The 20,858-nt window shown below is 36.2% G+C and overlaps 1 protein-coding gene across 8 annotated transcripts in view; it reads right to left on the reverse strand.

Moving 5' to 3' along the window:
• LOC135689133 (otoferlin) overlaps window positions 1-20,858 on the reverse strand; it is a 77,475-nt gene that overhangs the window by 1,057 nt on the left and 55,560 nt on the right. For 6 of the 8 annotated variants that reach the window (XM_089110325.1, XM_089110329.1, XM_089110328.1 and 3 more), the window contains one exon: window positions 10,751-10,826. In XM_089110325.1, the coding sequence (XP_088966451.1) occupies window positions 10,782-10,826 (45 nt within the window). In that variant the 3' untranslated portion in view covers window positions 10,751-10,781. Of the gene's footprint in view, window positions 1-10,750; window positions 10,827-15,600; window positions 18,033-20,858 lie in introns of those variants that run through there. The other 2 variants (XM_065206254.2, XM_065206255.2) reach the window with 1 other exon arrangement.

Genomic DNA, 20,858 nt, shown 5'->3' on the forward strand with positions numbered 1-20,858 from the left:
GTTCAGGTAAAAATGTGTTTAGATTTTAGAAGGTTAAGAGCATTAACGGAATTTTCCGCGTGAAAAAAGAGACAAAAGTTCTTTGAACTAACAATACAAAGATATGTTTAAACTAACAAATAGCGTAGCTTTGTCAATATTCAGAAACATCTGGAATATTTCTTACAGCTGGTTGAAACAGAAAGAAAAGTTTTTTAGATAGGAAAAGACATTGTATAAATTATTTGTATAGAAATTTCTACCAAAGCGGAAAGCAAAAAATTATAAATTAAAAAAAGGACTAATGTTGATGGTTTCTTGTAATTAGATGCTCATAACTAGTAAATAACCAGTAACCACAAATTGTTTTCTTTAAATATTTGGTTAACTGTGAAAGAATTTGTGATAAATGAACAATTTTTCCTTCTACTTAAAAATGTCTGGGAAAGTCCTGATGAATTGTGTCTAGGGATAGCTTCAAAGATGAAAAGGCATTTTTGTTGTCTGTTTTTTTCTACTAAGCAGACAAGGTAGGCAATTAATCCAATAATGTCCTCATATACACATTTTTCTATTAGAATATTTCAATTTTCGGTAAGAAACAACTTTGAAAACCTCAGTTTTTTGAAAAAAAAACAACTTTGAGCCAAAATACATTCTCAAATTATTCTTAAACGGCTACACAGGTAATTTTTCCTAGGAAATGGAAGGGAGAGTTCTGAAGCTCCAAGTGTAGTGTAATTCAAAAATTTAAACACATTTAAAAAATTCTTTAAAAAATTAAACACAACAATTCTATATACCACATCGATTGAGTATAAAGACAAATAAATATATTGTAATGTTAGAAAAATAAAACCCGGAAACAGCTGTCAGACTATATCAGAAGCAAAAATACAGGTCTTTCTATGTTCGCAGGATTCTCTACAGTCTTGGAAAGAGCTGTTGAGACAAACCCCTAAACTTTTATCCCCCTCTCTAACTAATTCAATGTCGGATGGTATGTAAAACGGAGAGAGGGGGTATAAAATAGTCCAGTGTAGTAGAGTTTCATTCGTCTAAATTCATTGGAGGTATTATAAGATGCGACTCCACTTTACCGAGTTGGTTCACCTCCTAACAGAATTACCTCAGCGTATTTATATCTACATAAATCCACCATCTTCCCGCAATTTGCATCTGTATGTTATATCATTATGATTTCAAACATTAACTTGTGGATTCTCTATATTACTGTGTTATTTTCTTGCAGTGTCCTTAATAAGTTGTAAATGACTGAAAACTGAAGTAGATTTGTGTGCAGAGAGGTAGAAATAACTGGTTTTCTATGTTGCCCATCTTGACGTTTTCCAACAAATTCAGGTGAAATAGTGGAGTTTTCCACCATTTCCCGAAAATTTGAAGTCCGAGAGGGATGGGGGCTACGGCCCTTTTTTCTTGGCTATTTTACCCAAGACCACACCCATGTTTATGTGCTCAAAAATAAGTATGGTCATAAAACTATGAAAAAATCGAGTTGTTTTTTAATCTTACCATGTTCAGGAACACTCTTTTTTTGGGTTTTTGCTTTTTGCAAAAAAATAATAGATATTATTTCATCAGGGGTCACGATACAGGCACGCCGGAGCATATTTTGGAGAGAGGAGGGGGGGGGGGGGGGTTGTAGCTCTAAGAAAAGTTGGCAAAATTTGTGATAGTTTTCCAAAATTATCGTCGATGTCTGCGATAGTTTACCAAAGTTAAATGATCGTAATTATTGGAATAAAATGTAATTTCAGTTTATTGGATACACGCACTTCAAGTAAAAAAAGAGAAATTCTGTAATGAGTAGATAGAAGAAATTTCTAGAGGTAAATACACTATGATTATTAGCGCCGCAAACTTGATATCCTCGAAATTGCTGGGTATGCTCGGGCTGTACCCTGGGTACCAGAATAGTCGTCTTGCAACACAATCAACTATTTCACTGAGGCTCTGGCACCCAAGGGTAACTAAGGCTAATGCAGCTAAGAAAATGTTCTTTGAACAGCCAAGAAAGTGTAAAAACTACTTCGGGTTGTATTTTAAAAAATTCCAAATGTTCAAATCCTGAAACACGTCCTGTTATAATGAACATAAATCCCGATGGGGAGGAGATTTTGTAATGTTTTGCAACGACATTCTTCCAGAAATTTTTTTTAGCGCCAATATGTTGCTTTGGAGAAATGGTAAAAAGGCAGTGAAAAAAGAGGGAAGAAAAAAATTCATGCAATAAATTTTATAAAGCTTTAGGCGTGAATAGAATTTCTAAACATGGCGTGTGCCATTTTTGGTGATTTGGGGTAAAGGGTACGGTCTCAGACAATGCCCGATTGTCCATGTCCCGGTCAGGGCAAGCTTCCTGACCAAGACATTTGTAAATAATTCAAAGCAGAGGCATTTTACTGAAGTGCAGAGGAACTAGTTTCAACAGAATCAACAGTTTAACACGAAATGGCGAATATGTAAACAGAAAAGGCGCAATCCAGTAAGGTTCAAAACTTGCTCTATTGTTTGTTCAAAGACATGCAAATTTTATAATCTAAAAAGAATGTACTTGCGTTCTCATATCTTGATCTTTGCAGCAGTGTCAAGAAGGCATTCTACCAGCCAAAGTAGAAGGCCAAAACAAGCTAGAAGGCTCTGTTTACTTCGACAGCACGTTGGATAATGACGTCACAAATCGTGCTACCGGCTAAAAATCACAACCAAGCCATTCATGATGATACAAGATGTTCAGCCAATCAGAGACAAGAAAACAGAATCAATAGCAAATTGCTTGTCTAGGAGTACCATCATGCCGGGCTTGTCAGGGCTTGCCAGACGGGGACAAGATGCTTATTAATAAGGCAATTTTCTGGGTGTTGTGTTCCTAACAAATGGTCATTACATCGATCTTTTCTCTGCACCGCGTCACTTTTGTTTAGGCTGCCATCGCCAACAATCATAGGGCATTTTGGGCTTCATAAGAAGATTGTCCCATTATCAAACAATTACTGATCGATAGAACAGGCTAATTAACAAGAATTAGTTCTTTCAAGTCAAGAATAATCATTATCGCGTTTGCAATGGAGTTGATTTTCAGGTTCAATGAAGTGGGATTTACATCTAGCAGAGAATTCGTAGCAGACAAAAAGGAGTTGTCAGACACCCTTGATTCTCGTCCTGGGACGCAACAATCGTGTCAAAAGCATCTGACGATAAAGGTAAAGCGCGTGCGAGATTTCCACTGAAACGAAAGGATTTCTAGGGATTTTATGAAACAAGACTACCACGAAAAGCTATGCGAGACTTCTATGTATTGATTTTATCTCTGTTTTATAGCAATGTACTTCTGCACTTAAAACCTCTTGGGCAACCGGCATGCTTTGCGATCATAATTCCAAAACTTGCCTAATATCGTAATGTATAAAAATAAAAAACGCAATCAGGGTTGTCAACTTGGCTTTTTCTGAAATTTGGCTTTTTCAGAAAATTTTTAGCTTTGAATAGATGATTTGGCTTAGAGCTAGAATTTGGCTTAATTTGGCTTTTTCAGAACGCTTTTCAATTAGAAATTTGATTTTAACAAAACAAACAAATTGAATGGCAACAGTTGAATAATAAGGCCCTTGACATTAAATAAAACATGTGAACATTTAGGGTTACATCGTATTTCTATAAAGAATGGGTGATTCTTTTTCAAACTCTAGTTCATATGATGTAATTGTCTGCCTTTTTAGCTAACCTTGCTCCTCAGCAAACTTACATTTGTAAAAAAACCCCGTGCAATTATTTAGAGAACACCAGGTGCAATATGTTTATTAGTATGGCAGGATTTTGAGGCCACTAGAGCGACATAAAAAAGATTCGCTTCTTTTTTGTATTTAGACATCCTTTCTAAAGCTTTATACTTGCATGCTTAAAATCGTCAACGAAATGGGTGTAGCCAGAGGGCTTTTTTGCTAGAGGGGTTCAGCGGATTATCGGAATTCTGTGTAATTTATATAATCTTTTTATTGGGATAATGATGAATAATGATATGCTAAATGCGCTTTTTTCTCCCTGTAATTGTAGATGACATCGTATTTAACCACTTCCCCTCAAGCTTGTCCAAGGCCTGGAACACTGAGGGCGGATGTCCTCACCCCCAATTTTTGCAGAATCTTCTGTTATGAGTCTTGAATATGCCTTTGCCAACTTTCCAGTTGGCTTTAATTGCCTATGTGATTATTTACTTTGTATCCTGTGTTCCAGAGCCGCATAAATTCGAGCGCGTAAATAAAAGATAGGAGCGGGAAAGCGGAGGAGCGTAACGCGCTCGAAATTTGTTTCTTTTTACGCTCTAGAAATTTCTGGTAGCCAAGGAAAAACGTTGCAGACCCTTCTTATGATTGCTCCAGGCCAACAGCAGTGTTCTGTGGTAAAGGTCAGCTAGCATTGTGATCAATGTTTTGGACAACGAGATAAAAATTCAGAAGAAAAACTGACTGTGGCCAAAGAAGGACAAAAGACAAATAAAATTAAGACCACAATAATAGAATATCAATGACTGAGGGTGTTGGTGTATCTAAAGGCTTTTGAAATTCGTTTTGCTAAGAAGATACAAGGTGACCAGCAAATCTGTATTTGTTTGAAATGATATTGGAAGTTCTATTGGGTATTTTAACAGTGTTAACTGTAAAGAGGGCGTCGCCTAAGATGATTTTTAAATTCGTCGTTTGTTTATGAGCTTTGTGGAAGCTTTCCGTTCGTATTTCCGAATCTGGTGAATTCTAGGTCGGAGGCTGAGTTAGAAGAAAAAGACTGTGGAGAGAATCAAAAGCAAAATTTAAGTAGAGTTAGAAGGAAAGAAGCCGGGAGACGATTCAGCAAAAATTTTTAAGCTGTGTCGCTTTGACGTCATCTGCTTAAGATTGGCATGGCAACTACAGTGAATGCAAGAATATGGAAAGTTTATATGTTAATACATGGGAAGGAAGACAGGCGATTATTGAAAGCTACATGCAAATGCAAAACTTAACATCAAGCGACATATTGTTATAAACTATATTGTCCATAAACTCAAAACTGTCTTTCACAAAGCAGAACAGACAACTGACTGATTTCGAGAGGGGGGGGGGGGTGGGGTTGGTGAGAAGAGAAAGAATAGCAAAGCACACACAAAGGATGAATGACTTTGTGCACTGCTTATTAATCACTGTTGAATAATGATCGAAATTTTCTGACTGAGACCATAAGAAATACTGAGAAGAGGCATGGCCTTTTGGCACTTGACAACCTTTGTTGTCCATATAAACAAGTAAATCTAAATCTCCTTCCCCTTTACTCGGAAGACTAGGTTTTCCCAGTGAGATATAGCACTAAAGTATAGCTAAGCAGCAAAAGGACGCTCACAAGAGCACTTAACTTTTCTGACACAAATAGCCATGTCTAAACCTAACAATAGATATCAGAACAACAATTTCATTTCTCTTTCATGCTGTAAAACTCAACAAAGGCATCTTTTCCATATATCAAACTTGATAAATACGTCTAATTCCACAATATCTATATATATTTGCACACTCAAGTAATTTGTTTCTAGGCTTCATGGAACAGAGCAGTTCTGCCTGGTCCAACATGCCGGATATCGTTGCTCAGATGTTGAAAAAGCCCCAAAATCTGAGAGAAAGCAGTATCAAGATGGCATACAAAACGTTTCTTAAATTTTGAACATATTACCTGCTTGATAACAATCAAGTTGATCGCAGTGGTAGATATTCAAACAGAGGAAAGCAAGGGACACCTCTAGCATCAAAAGAGAGTCGTTATGGATTAAAATCTTTTCGTCACCATAGCCTTAAATTCTGGTGTTTTTATTAGTTTAAAAAAACGCAAGGACCCATTTCCATTGAAAATATTTGACTCATTGTCGTCTTGAAAGGTGATATTACTTCATAGTATGTATCAGTATTGAATGTTTATAGTGTATGGAAGCTAGTAGACCCACTTCGTTCTTTTTGGGGCGCTTTTATGTGCTTCTAGTTATCTCAGAAAGGCTGTTGAAGCAGCAAATCAACATTGTGGAAAACTGAAAACATACTGCATTTTTATGAGGAAAGAATTTCTAGGAATAACTTACAGAATCTGAGTCAGAGAAAGTGAGTGGGGAGAGGAGTTGCTTGCCTCCAATACCCTTGATGGGAATACTTTGCAAGGCTTGACTATTATTATTAAGTTGCAACCATGGATGTTAAATTATTCGCACTTATACCCATTTCCTCTCTAGTAAAGTATTCACAAATAACTTTCTTTTCAATTTTGAAATATGTTCAGTATATGCTAGTCTTGAATGTAACTAAGAAAGAAACAAAAAAGGAAGCAAAACTTACATTGCACCAAACTGTTTATTGAGCTGTAGACTGTGATGAAAAGCTGTTCTGTTTTGTGGCCGTTATTCATTGAGAACTTAAGAAATACTTGACGTAGAGAAATCTCTTAATTTCAAAGCCTGTGAAGGTATTAGTGGAAAGGTTTAAGCTGCCTTCTTACAAAGTCCGAAGAAAACGTAGAACTGATTATAGCCCTTCCGCCCGAGAAAAGCAAATTAAGGACAATTCATTTATAGAAAACTGCGAGATTCTGAGTCCTTTAGCCAAGGCAAATATCCAATTGCAACTCAATTGAGAAGTCGATTGAAACTCGCACTACTTCTTATCCTCTCTAAGGTTTTATTATCTAAAAAACAACGATGTGACCTAATATGCAGCAAAATACGCGAATTGAAGAGATTAATCTGCAAAAATTGGAGTAAGACATCTCGTTATTTTTAAATCCACCATATGAGAATAGGAACAAGTTGACAATTGTTGGTGGATGAATTGATTTTATGAGTGAGTGTTTGATGGGAACAATCGGACTGTACACAAATGGGTACACAGAGTCTAGAGAAGTGTTTGAAAGATTTTTCAAATAAGCATAGAGAATAGGGTGTGGTCTTAAAGCGGCAAGAAAATTATCTTGCTTTCAAAGACTTTATTTCGGTGAAGTTTTGAAAGATTTTATTACACGTGACCACAAATTTTTCAAGTGTCCGGGGGGAAAGGGGTATAAAAGAGAGGAAGGGGTGTTAACAAAAAGGAGTTGTGTAACAATGTCAATATAGGGAACAACACACACTGGTTGAAATTGAAAAAAATATTACAGAACAAATTAGCCCTGGCTCACCCCTAGTGATTCAGAGGCCGATCCCTCACTGTGCTTTTTTGCTTTAGAATTCTTTAAAATGTGTCTTGACAGAGTCTGCCATCAACATGACACAATCGTTGGAAGCAACAAGAAAAGATAAAGAAAAATTGAAAACTTTAACAAATACGCACTCTAACAACCAGTGAAATAAAGGTTCAAGCAGGCTGGACTGTTTTCAATTTGCAGTTGTATTGTAGATAATTTTCTTAAGTTCATTTTCTTTCAAGCAATTTATATTTGCCTTTCTTTTTTATGTGTTTTATGTTTATCACCTCCAAAAAAGCAGACAAAGTAGTCAAGATACCATCGCACAGGCCAATGCCCTATTTTGATGTCATTATTATTATCAATTTTATACTACTGTCATTATCCCAGACCTAACTGTTGGTTTCGAATCAAATTTTGACACAAATGCAACAAGGAAACACGGCAAATATGCTCCTCTTTTCATCTAATTTACAACGGCAATTCAAATCTGTCTGTTTATTAAATCTTTCTATGAGCTCTCTCGGCACCTTCGGCAATTCCTGTAACTCATTCATCAACATTTTTAACTCTCTCTCTCCATCCATCAACAACAAAATGGTATCTCTAAACTTTCCAACTTTGCTTTTCATTCTATGTAATAAACATATTGTTGCAAAAATAAACCAAGGACAATCTCGAAATAAGTTTGGTTTAAGTTTGGTCTTTCAGTTTTCCCCTTTGAACTAACGATTGTCATAGTCTTATCTTGTAAACCCATGCTAGCCAGCTGCAAACTAACTATGTAATATAAAGGTCTGTTATGGTAGTTAATTGAATTGAAATAATAAGTTATCAAGTTTATACCTTAGTGAATGAGAGTTTCTTCAAAAGAGAGGTAGTTACGAAATGTGTACTTCTGCTTCAGATTGTTGTGGATGATTTTGTGGCTCATGGAATCTCTGGTTAGGGGTCTGGGACACAGGCTAATGCTCTTATAGAATTGCAATTTGGAATAATACGGACACAAGAAATAACATGTGGCGCTTTTTCGAAAAAATGCTTCCTGATGATACTTTATACCCTTTCTAAGGAGTATTTCTCTCTTGAAAAACTATTGGTGATTTATAATACCAATATATGATGTGAAAAACTATTGGTGCCAAACAATATGATTTACAGATACGATTTGTCACTTGTGGATTTACTGATCATCTTTCAACAACTTCTATCATTTCCCGAAAGCGAATGAATTTTTTCTGATTAATTTCTTTTTCAGAAATGATGTGGGAGTAACCATAGAATCTCTGCTGATATTTTAAGAGAAATGTTTGACTAAAATGTAAACTTTATTGTTTTGAATTATAAACTGCATGCCACCCAGGACTAAACTGTAAGAAAAAACTAAGATTAAAATCTAAAAAATAGCTGTTAAAATTATATTTCGTACTCAGAAGACAGGATAATGACTTTTCAAAATAAATGGGTCGAGAAACCCTCCTAAAATGCTTATGTTAAATTTTATAAGAAGTTGAAATTTGATCTGTTAAGATAGGCAAGAACCCGATTTGAGCTGTAAAATGGCAATCTCTGATATTTTTGTTATTTTCAAACAATAACTTTATATTAGAATGGGAACATAAATAAAGGATTAACAAAAGTAGGAAGAGGAAAAAATTCAAAAAAAATACTGTTTGTATTTTCGATAAAACTTGAAAGTTTAAAATATAACCCAGCCCTTTAGATTTTTATGATCTTAATCGTTTAATCTAAATTAAACTACTGGAAGCTCATCGAAAGACATGGTAAATAAGAGAAGGGCGTGTGGGAAATGTTCTTTCGGTGCAAATTAGTCCATAAATCTTTTCAGGAAATTTATATTCCAGATCTAAACTTATGTTCAACACGTGTTGCTTGGCGCCAGAACAAACTGGAAAACCATGGAGATTACAAAGAAGACAAGAATATCTTCCACAGAACAAACATGAAAGTCTGTGTTTGTATAAATTTGGGCAGACTCATCTGAAAAATATATCACATCGTGAATTTATTGTGAGATGATACACAGCCAGTTAATGTTTGTAGATGGCGTTTGGAAAGAATGGGATTTCAGCAAAATGTAATATGAGTCATGAGACATGCTTAAAAGGAAGCATCTGCAAAAGCAATCTAAGATGCGAAGATAATGTGTCTGTGATTCTCCCACGGGGTGAATGACAAATAATTCTTTTTTATTTGATCCGTGACATATTGATATTATCAAAGAAAGAATGGTGGAACAGACGGGAAGGAGGGAATGCAGTATAACTCAGACTGATTTATAGAGGGTTACGAGACAATGTCTGGAAAGACCGCCCTAAAAACATGGAAAGGGGTAATTTAGAGAAACTCCACATGGCTGGGGGCTATAGGGAGGGGAGAGAGGTTACTCCTTCCAAAAGTAAAAGATAATCGGGAATCACATCCTCCCTTAGAGATCTTGCAATCGCATGTGTGAGCTTAATTGCTGTCCATTTTAAACTGTTAAAACAACAATAATAAGTTGCCTATTTTCAAACTTAGAAATGAAATTACTACCATCATTACAAATTTGGAACTTGAAGGTTCAGGAAGAATGGTCTTCTATATCATAAGTACGTTCCTTTAGGTTGGGATTAAAGTTTGATAATTCTTGGCAAAACGATTCTAAAGAAGGATTAGTGCTAAGATAAGGAATTAAAGATTTTCATAAAAATCTTTTTTCTTCCTTCATTGAGTTCACGGAAGGGTAGCTAATTCTGAAAAACGCTGCGGAATTTCGGCACGAGCATTTTCTATGAAAGCATCTTACGAGATTAGGGAAAGCATTGAAATGGCACGCGAGGTCACAAACATTAAAACCACTCGAACAAATATGTGGGATTTCGTTGATGTTCTTTTCTGAATGAAAAGGAACTTTGAACCGCACAGTAATAGAAAAATACACAACCAATTAATCATGTTTCTGGTGAGGTGACTCGAAGAACTCTGTGCTCACAAAACAAAGCAGACAAATCCGTAACCAGAAAAGTTCGGCTCAAATGGTACATTAAACTTAGTATTTTCACAGTAACATTGACTAAGACTTAATTTTGTGTTGCTGACGTTATCGACTATCTAAGAATCTTCGAAATATTTGTAAAGTGTACGGTTAGGGCAAAGTATTTCAAAACTTATGAAAATAGTCCCTACGTGTTCAGAGTAAATTTCACTTCTTCAAAATGGTTAAGAAATTGGAACCTGCAAATTAACGCCTATAAACAGTCAATATTTAAAAGTAACTTCATCTCCAAGAGACATTTCCATCTGTAGTAAGGTCGGTATCAATTTACTTGTTGGAGAATTAACTATAAGCTTGTGATTCAAGGAAATAAAATTTGTGGTAACCACAAAAATTGGTGTTTTATGCAAAATCCAGAGTACACTGTTATAATCCATGAAAATTATATTTCTACATCATCAATTAACGAAATATTTTTCTAAAATGACCATAATCGGATAAGAGGGGCTTGTAACTCGACATAAACACGATTTACAAATAAACAAATAAGTGAGTCAATACCTTTTACGTAGTAGTGTTTCCGACCCTCTCTTTATTTGTAATGTCGGGATACAAATGTCGCTGCTTGCTCGTCAAACTGCCGATATAAAATTATAATTGTGATATTGCAATTTTACTTGCAATGACACCTCATAAAAATATCAACACGTTAGACACTTTGCTTATCTCAAATATTATCGCTTCACGCCAATCTTGATTTTATGAATGAAATGCTCACACAATCGTGATGAACATTTGGCGGGAAATCGCAACCATCTATTGTTTACTTTTCGTCCAGTGAGAATACAATCCCATTGTTCTTCGAATGTTATGAAAACAATCAAATCCCCTCGGAGCTTTTGTTTAGCAGCAAAGGACAATGGAGGAGATCCCCAGACGAAACATTGAGAATAAACTACAAATTTGCGCCGTGTGGTCTTAAGAAAGATTTCAAATTGGATAAATCCTGATAATGAATTTCATAAGGCGTTAAAACGGAATACTAAGCAAAATTTTGAAGGTAAACTTGCCAAAAATGAGTAAGCACGGACTCCGAATTAATAAAAGGTTTCGCAAATGCACACCTGCGCTTTCCGCAAGAACAACGAACAAAGACAGACCCATTTCCGGTTTGAATGGCGGCCACCTGTCGTTGGAGAGAGGGAGATATGGCGGGGAAATCGGGATTAACACGAATAATTTTTAAAAGAAAAGCAAGTAGACCACATTTCCGAAATTATGCTTTAACACTTTCAAAGTGTTAAACAGATACAGACGAAAACAGTCGAAAATGTTTTGTCTAAGAAACTTTTATCATGTCTTTATTTTCTGAACAAGTTTTTTAACACTGCTAGGGCTTTTATTAATTTCCTGTGTGAGAAGATCTCTGCCAGCGAAGGAACTATCGTCAATTCTAGTTTGTAAATCGTTTCAAGAATAATAATATAAATTTCATGGGTGATGCGTGGCGATTTCAATAACAGTTGTAATCAAGTACAACTTTCAGCGAGAGATCGTGGAAAAATATCATTACGCCTTGGGAAGAGAATGTACTGCGTGGCGTTGCATTGAGGCAGTTTCATATCACAATAAGAGGATCATTATCATTATATCAATACAAAGAAAACAAAAGGAAGCTGTAAAAAGAACAACAATTTTCAGTGGGGTTTTTGTTTCACCCTGATTGGAGACATCTGCTCTCTTATTTTGACAAAAGTTACTAGCCAAAGTCTTCACTTGATGAGACCTGTGATAACAAAAACCCGCAACCGCGATGAATGACGGGTAAGAAAGCATTTCACAATTGGCCATTGCTCATTTACGGTCTATGTAGCGGTACTGTTTCCAAGAACAACAGGATTTCGACTAGGCAGGTGCCGTCTTTATAAGATATCACAAATAATTTTTCAATAGCATGATTACAAAGCTTGGTTATCAAATCTCCATAGGACAGATAGCAGCGTCTCTTGCTCCAGCTGTTACATATCCCAAAACCGCACGTGGTTTGCAGAGTAAGAGTCACGAAGATAAAAAGTTTGGGAAGTAAGAATCACCAATTGGTTGCATTTAGGTAATTAACTTCGGGAAGTAAATTTCCTACTTGTGAAAGGTGAAATTACACTCCAGTGGGGAAGAACGCACGATCAGTGGGAAGAATGCCACTGCAGCCTCTGTTTAACTTGAGCGGGCTAACCTCGATTCAAAACAAAGGAATGCTTTGTTTTGGTGCTCAAACAAGGTGGCCAGACGAGCCAACATTTGAGGCAAAACTTGAGCCAACAGAAGCATAACTTGCGCAAGTGCCCGGTCCATCTTTTAATCCAACTTTGACTGTTGCACAGAACAGTGTTCATATGGGAAATTTCAAGGATTCCCAACAGCTCGGCAGTGGGACCTAACAAGTTGGTTAGCCCCCGTCTCATTTAAACACAATCTAAGTTTCACATACAAATTAGTTTGTGAGCTGGAGGTCTCACTTGAATGGCTATCTCACCAGAATAGAATACCCCACCCCAAATGAACAGGCCCTAAGCATCGCCAACTGAGAACATTGAGATAAAGATTCATCGAGGACTGGAAAAAGGGTTAAAAGTAACAAGTATATCTGTGCTTTCCTTAAGGATTATCCAAAGCTTTGACTGTCACCTGAATTTCCCTGAATCGCTGAGAAATTTGATACTCACTCAGATGTGCACACTTATAACCAATGCACTCTTGCATTACCGGGCAATAGCCTGTGCAATTCTGAGATCTCGTTGAAAACTGCCATGAAATCCAGACCGGAAGATTTGGGGATAGAAAAAACAGCATGTCCCTTCTAGCATTAGAAGTAAAACTCTTCCTCAAAGAGAACAGCCTCACCGGTCTTGCCGATCAAAATTAACTACCAACTACTGGCATTTACTGGAAAAGCCAGATGATGCATAAGAATATAATGGCGACACGTTTCGGATTATTGGTGAAGCCCGGTCGTCTTTCTATCTAGCAGGTTTGAGAATCTATCGACATAAGCATGAAAAAACCGCTTTTGTGTAGACCAAATGATTTCGTTTCCTCTCTTGGACTCCAATGGTTATGTTTCTTCAGGCAGGCGGCACTGATTGGGCAACCTCAACAGCCATGTGATCGCGTTTCTGATTGGCCTATTTTGATCCACCACTTTGTATACCGTAATTTCTCGAATTGCCCCCCCCCCTCTCTCAAAAGCCCCCTCCCCTCGAATAAGCCCCCATCCTAGAACTACAAATTGTCAATATGCCCCCCCCCCCTCGAATAAGCCCCCACTGCTTTCGACACCCTTAAGAGTACAAACATCTGTCTATAAACGTTATCGACACTCTTCGGCCACTCTCCGACATTTATACTCTGAAGGTCGATACTCTGAGTGTCGGTTGAAAAGTCCTTCAGTATGCAATGCTTATCGTAAACAAAATCATCCCAAGCCGACTCTGGGCGAGCTGGGCCAAAAAGTAAGTTCTTTCCAAGCCCTTTATGGTATTTTTGCACATAATCACAAGCACCGCGGAGCGTTGAGAAAAGTGGGGGGTTTAAAAAAAGTGGGGAGGGGGGCTAAAACCGTATAAAAAAGGCTTTACTGGAAGTTTATTACTTAGTATTTGTCATTTTTTGCAAAAAGTTGGGGGCTAAAGCCCCGCCAGCCCCCCCCCTGATCCACGGTGCCTGTTAAATCAAACGACGTTGTTAGCTTTTTAAAACAATCTAATGCAAAATACAGTCTTCTTTTCTTTACAGAGGCCTAAAGTGCAAAAGTATTGAACTGGTTCGACAACATTATCGCTGAAGGTTACTGGCTCGATCAACTATGACAAGGGCCCTGCTAATGATACTAACGCTCTTTTCAGTGCATTACTTTGCAAATTGGCACCCATTGACAGAACATGGAAGCTAAAGGCGGCAAATGAAAATGGCCATTCTACTTCATCAGGTTGTTGGCCACTGACAAGTGTCTCTAATAATGCACTATCATTGTATAAGAACACACTTTAGAAAAAGGAGGCTTGATTTGCAAAAAATTAGGAAAAACGGAAGAGCATGCCCAGCCTAAAAATGGTGAATTGGAAGGAAAAACAGTGTGTAATTGAAGATTTTCGAGCCTTGGCAAACATTTTCTGTTTCTGAAAAAAGAATTTTCCCCTCGAGGCACTTCCCCCTCGTACTGACAGTCTATCAAAGACGACTTTTGTAGCAAGCATGTTCTGAAATGTCGGCTTTACGCCAAGGAGAGACCCAGGGTGAAACTGATCGGATGGTGGGGGCGGTGGGGGCGGTTAGGGTTTTTTAAATCCGCCAATAATTTTCAAAACTGTTCTTTTAACAAAACAAAAATAAACTTGCTTTTGACATGTTTACCCCTAGAATCTGTTCAGCCCCCCCCAATACAATGTCCAACGGTCCCTTGATCCTATTAAAAGCCTCACCTTACAAGCATGTGTAGAACAGATGCTAGTCTTCTTATAGGCCACTAAAGCTTGATTGACCGGTTAATGACGGCTTATCTAAGACGGTTAATGAAAAACGACTTGTCTACATGTGGATGGCAACCCAAAAATATCTCTGGAATTGTGTACCAGTTTGATGGCACATCTTCTGCACGCGTGGTAATCAAATATACAAAAAGAAAGTTGGCAATATCTCTTATTCAATCCCGAACCAATTGTTAGTTTTTATCTACTCTGCAAAAGAAAGGGTATCAGAATTTGCTTTATTAGCGGAACCCTTACTGTGGTTCAAGTCAAACCATCACCCTCGATAAAGGAAATCTGACAATAATCTATTATAGACCACAGGAGTTTAAGCGGCTCAAGTGGGGACAAAGCGACTAGTAAATAGATATAACTAGGGGCGGGTGTGGCCCCAAAACTACTCTGCTGCCTCCAAGTTTCATATTCTTTCTTTTATGTTGAAAATAAGTTCTCAAAATGGTTTGCATATTTTGATTTTCCCGTTGTTTGGTTGTTGCTTAGTAGAATTTTAGTTCCTTGTCTAAGTTTTGGATCATTACAGCCAAATGGTTATCAGAAAAAGACCAAACTTTAGATAAGGTCTATTGGGAAAAGACCTTCTATGAAAATAACTTCACAGTCTCTTTTATCTAGCCAGTTCAAAATAATATTGTACATTTTAAAAAAGCTACTGATTGATTCCAATGGATAATTTTGCACAGGGGATTTTATCAAAAAAGTCAGATATCAATGCATGGATACAACCCAGTCCTTAAATATTAGCATAAAAGATGCCTAAAACTTCTGATAACAGTCTAAAACTTCAAACGAGTCAAGTTTGTGGACAACAGATAATCAAGATGATTGCAGACTAAAGGATACTGTTTCATAGAGATGCATAAAACAAACTGTTCCATACTATCTTTACTCTGACAAATCATTTAACAAGATTAAAATAAAATTGCAGTTATCATTCTAAACATATTTCTATAAAAAATATCAGTGAAGCAATGCTGACTTAACTATAATTCTATAGCTTTTTTGAGCTTTTTTGCTGCCTGAATCCCAACATTATATAGCAAAAATTACTCAGAACTGTTGAACTTCTTTGTAAGCTCCCAGAAACGTCCACGAGAAGATTTCTTGGCTCTATATTTTGTAAGCACTTTTTGGAAAAACCTGGTAAGTATATGTGATCTTTCGTATGAAAAAACTTTGAATCGATTTGCCTGTCATCTGGTATTTAGAAAATCTTAATGATCAGAGTAATTTGGCGTGATAAGCATGAGAGAGTGAGTGATGGGCGACTATAATAGTACACAAGTTCTGCGCTTGTGCAAAACTCTCAAATTTAAAACTATAACTGACATGAACAGTGAGATATCTTTTGAGTCGAGGGTAGTAGCCCCTATTTGTAGGCAGAAACTTGTTGGAACTGAAAGTAGGGGCAGAAAATAAAGACATAGCTATTTGGTAGTGGAACTAACAAAGTGAGGGAACCAACAAGGTGAGGTTGGTTTCTTCACATGCCCCAGACTTCTTTTATATTGATTATAGGATACTAGGATGTCGTTGCTGTTTATAAATTATTGTAGGCAACTACCGTAAATCCTCGAATTGGCCCCACAGCTACAGTAAATTCTCAAATGGGACCCCTCAATTTGACGATTTTTGCCTATGGCGTTTTATTGAATTACCACAACAAATTCATACTTTTGGTAGTAATTAAGTAAATGCTCATAAAGAAATTTCTACAAAAATAAACGAGGTTTTTTTATTATGTCTTTTTAATGTCAACAATAATTTTATAAGCCCCCCCGTCATATAAGCCCCCCTCTCGAATAAGCCCCCATCCAAAAATATCAAATAAATAAGCCCCCAGGGGGCTAATTCGAGGATTTACGGTATACAAATAAGGGCTTAATTAAATCTTCTTTATATTTCTCACATTTAAGTCCGTCCTGCAGAAGCAACGTTAAACACGTAAAAAAAGGCGTTTTAAACTTAAAGTTGCTACTTAAATTAAGTTTCTATAAAACACATCTACTAAGTCTAAATTAATTTTATGAAACAACAAACAACTAAGAGTTTATTTTACAAGATAAGCATTGAATTAAAATTGCAATTTTTGTCATGAAGTTTTTTTGTCTTCTAGTGTATTTTAAGAAAATTTTTGTCAGAACAAGGTTTAAAATTCAGCAGTGTGTTGTATCAGTCATTCTGTCCCTTATTGAAAGTGCTTCAAAGAAATAAACAATCAATATTGTTATGCTTCATAAATATTATAGGTTTGCCGCAGTTATCAGTTAGACTCAAGATGATTTTTAAGAAGACTTCAATCACAATAGTCGATACTGGGGGCAGAAGACGAAGTGAAAAAATTGTGTTATGAAAGAAACTCCTTTAACTCCCAGACCAGGTCAAGCTTTTAGCAATCACATTGCTAGACAGAGGTGTCGCAATAAGAATTCGCCATATCTTAAAATGAAGCTATTTCAAAAACCCCTTTGTTTCTGTAGTAACTGCACATCATTGCTCTCTTGTTTACATTAGGACTTTCGCTAACGAAACAGAACTCCGTTAAGAGAGAGCTGAAGAGACGAAAGAGATCTATGCTACAATAGTCTCTGTTTCTTTTCCTTGAATCTATAAACATATTCCAAGTCATTTTCGTTTGCGTAAGCGAACACATTTTCTACTAGAGGGGGGCTGCAGCCATATTTTAAGAGAACAAAATATTCTAAATGTAAGCTTTGTAAGAAATATTTTACTGGGGTCATAATCCTGGTCAGTTTGCTTAGTTATCTGGTCAGTTAAGGACATTTCAATGTCTCTTTCGTGTTCTCGTAAATGGTTAAAACAAACACAATTCTAGGGGAACTTCAACCACACGAGTCTCGCCAAGATACACCTAGAATGGTATTACCCCATGTACCATTTTGTTTTTTGACTTCACAACATCTAAATCCAGCTTTACTGCACAACTTCGAGCTCTAATGTACGTAGAACACACCCATGATACTAACATATGTCCATTTATCTGTCAGTATGTAGACATAGCAAATCTTATGTCCAGATTTTAAGTCATCTCCATTCGTTTATATACACTTCCTATTTTATAATCATCTCATTGTTATCTAATTCTAAATAATTTCATAATATAATTATTATATATATAATATTAAAACACATAATATTTAACATAACAGAATCTGAATTTACAAATATTAACTACAGCAAATCAGTGAAATTTCGTTAAAATAAAGAAAAAAGTTTTATTTTTAATTACATTCATCAAAGGCATGCATTTAGGCGTTGAAAATTTTCTTTACTGTGTAACCCTGCAAAGGAACACCACAAGTTTTAATGACCTTTAATTTAAAGTTAATATTTAAAAATCAATCTTCTCTCTGTTTCAAGGATTTGAAAGTCAAGAGACAAATGATGGTGATACATTAGGTGAAAATTTTGTGAGTGCTTTCATCGCTCCTCGATTGCACCATCATCGTTCATATTTATTATTTTGGTATAATTGCCTTGCTAAGTATGAATAAGCCATTTTAGGCTTACAAATAAGAAACTTTATAGTACCCTTCAGCCTAAAAGGTTTCTCATAAATCAGAGCTATCCAGAAAGTTTTTGAATCTAAAAATTTCTTAAAAGTGGTTTCACATTTATGAGGCCTTAGTGTAACATCTGACGTCATCAACTAATATCAAAAGGAAGAGAAACAGAAGGGAAACAAATGAGGCAAAAGCACAACTGCCATGAGTGAGAATAAAAAAATTATCACAAGGAAAGATTTAGACTTTGAAACACAGACAAATCAATAATAATTCCAATAATGGGATGATTATCACAGTTTAAATATCAAGTTCCTGTATTTATGTCAGCTTCTTTGAGTAAAATCATTAGAAATATAGTAGGTTTTCATGAAGATCTAAATTTCGGGGAATCATTGAAAATACAATTTATTTAATACAGACATCTACTTAAAAGCCGAAGAAAAGAGCAAAACGATTGAATAGACGTAATAACCCGCTGGAAAATTAAGTTCAAATTATTTTGTTTTGCTTGAGGTTGGGAGAAATAAGCCATAGCCAACTGGCATATTGAAAGGATTAGTTTCTGTTTATTGGATAAAAAACTATCAATAACAAGTGGTTTATAACACATGGTCTGGAATTTCTGAGAAATTGAGTAGAATATAGGGCATAATGAGTTCCACAAAGGGCTTAGCAATGTGGTTGACGCAATGGAATAAACTGTAAGCGTTGAAAAAATGACCGCGATGTTTCTGAATACAAAAAGGGTGTGCAGTGTTACATTGGGGGTATTTCATGGAAGGGGAACTTGTAACACAGACAGATTTAACAAAATAACTCATACAGGGCAGACAACTATGAGCCTTAAGACCCAAGAAAAGGTTTGCTCGATAATAAGCTGAAAAATCTAAATCTTAAAGCAAATTATATCAAAAGAGTTTCCAAGGTTCCTTTGACAATGTACTAGCTATGACACGTTAAAAAAAAGGGGGGGGGGGAGGGTGTTCAAAGATATGGGAATCGGACTAACTGAACGTTAATCGCGACCGACACGCCAAAAATCACTTTGGTGGATATTTTAAGAATTATACTTTGTAGAAAAACTTAGAGTATTTGTCCCTCAGAGATCAGTGCCTCCTGATTTCCCCTATAACAATTCCTTTTGGACAATACTCTCTGACAAGGAAATCCAGCGAAAAATGATCTTAAAATCCAGGTAGATAGTATCATAGAATAAGAATAGTTTCGTATTCTGTAGAAATATTTCAGAAACGAAAGAAAATTTCCATCTTTAACAACACCTGTTGCTAAATGTGGGCATATTGATGTGGAGATATTTACAATTATCACACACATCACGAGGCAGGCACATTTCAACCGCATCAAAAAAGGCTAACAAAAGACAACATGGAGGGACTGGATGAAGGAAAGCGAATGCAACATGTGATGTTCTGAGCATATTAGACAGTTTAAAGCTGTTATAGATGGCATCAATATCATCAATTAATTAATAGACATTGAGGGAAATAATATCATAATAAATACTGTTTGAATAAAAAAATCCACAGTATCATTCATGTCAGAAGGATTTATTGCCAGGAGGACACTTTTGGGAAAATAGTAACGTAATTTGGGCAATAACTTTTAAAGAAAGGGCACTTAAGAAACTAAATTTTTTATAGATATATTTTGTCCCCCTGTGACGTCACATCCACGTGTTGTAATTAGAAAAAGACAAGAAGCATCACATTAAAAAGCAGCGGTGCTTTTGAAAGCATGACTTTGGAAAAAGAATACATTGAAAACAGAATAGCATGGTTGTCGAATCCTTAAGAAGTTCGATACCTCTAGCACAAGACATAATTGAAACTGTATAGAAATCTTTTTAAGCACACGCAGTTAAATGTACGGAGGACAGAACAAATCAGTGCTTCATTCTTCATTGTAGTACCATGTGTTCCCTACAGTAAAATCAAAACAAGCATTCGTATTTTGACACGTGCCTACTACAGCGAAACAGGCACCACGGATTGTTTAGTAAAGTGGGGGAAGGTGTGGGGGTGGGGAGGGCTTAAACCGAATAAAAAGGGGCTTGACTGGTTTTCTATTTCTCAACTCTTTAGGCTATAGTCCCCCTTTAGTCTCCCTTTTCTGCGGTGCCTGCAACGAAACTATCCCCTCAGGGCCTTCAATCGACCAACAATCAATCAAACAACAAACTTCCTTCTCGACCAATCAGAGTCAAAGCCAGATTCTTGGAAGTAGTCATGTGACAGAAAAATAAACTTTCTGGTACTAAAAGACATTTTATTTCAGAAAATAATACGGATTAGACTTCAATCAGTTTTAAAAATACCGTAATGTTTTGATGATAAAACGGCTGAAAGACATCCTTAATAGAAGTTGATTCAGCCAATTTTCATAAAAGTGCAATTTCATAAGAATAATCCTTTCATTTTTAATGTCCGTCATCGTTATTGTAAACCAGTTATGTTTTACTGTCGAAAAAGCCTTCGGAAATTTTTTCTTAATTCATATTTCACAAAACATTAAGCAATAGAAAAGCTTCAATCACATGAACATTGAAGATAGTTTTTCGCTTTTAACTGTTCATGTAAGGCA

Source organism: Rhopilema esculentum, chromosome 9 (genome assembly GCF_057945365.1).
Source record: "Rhopilema esculentum isolate cy_ngs chromosome 9, ASM5794536v1, whole genome shotgun sequence".
Taxonomy (NCBI): domain Eukaryota; kingdom Metazoa; phylum Cnidaria; class Scyphozoa; order Rhizostomeae; family Rhizostomatidae; genus Rhopilema; species Rhopilema esculentum.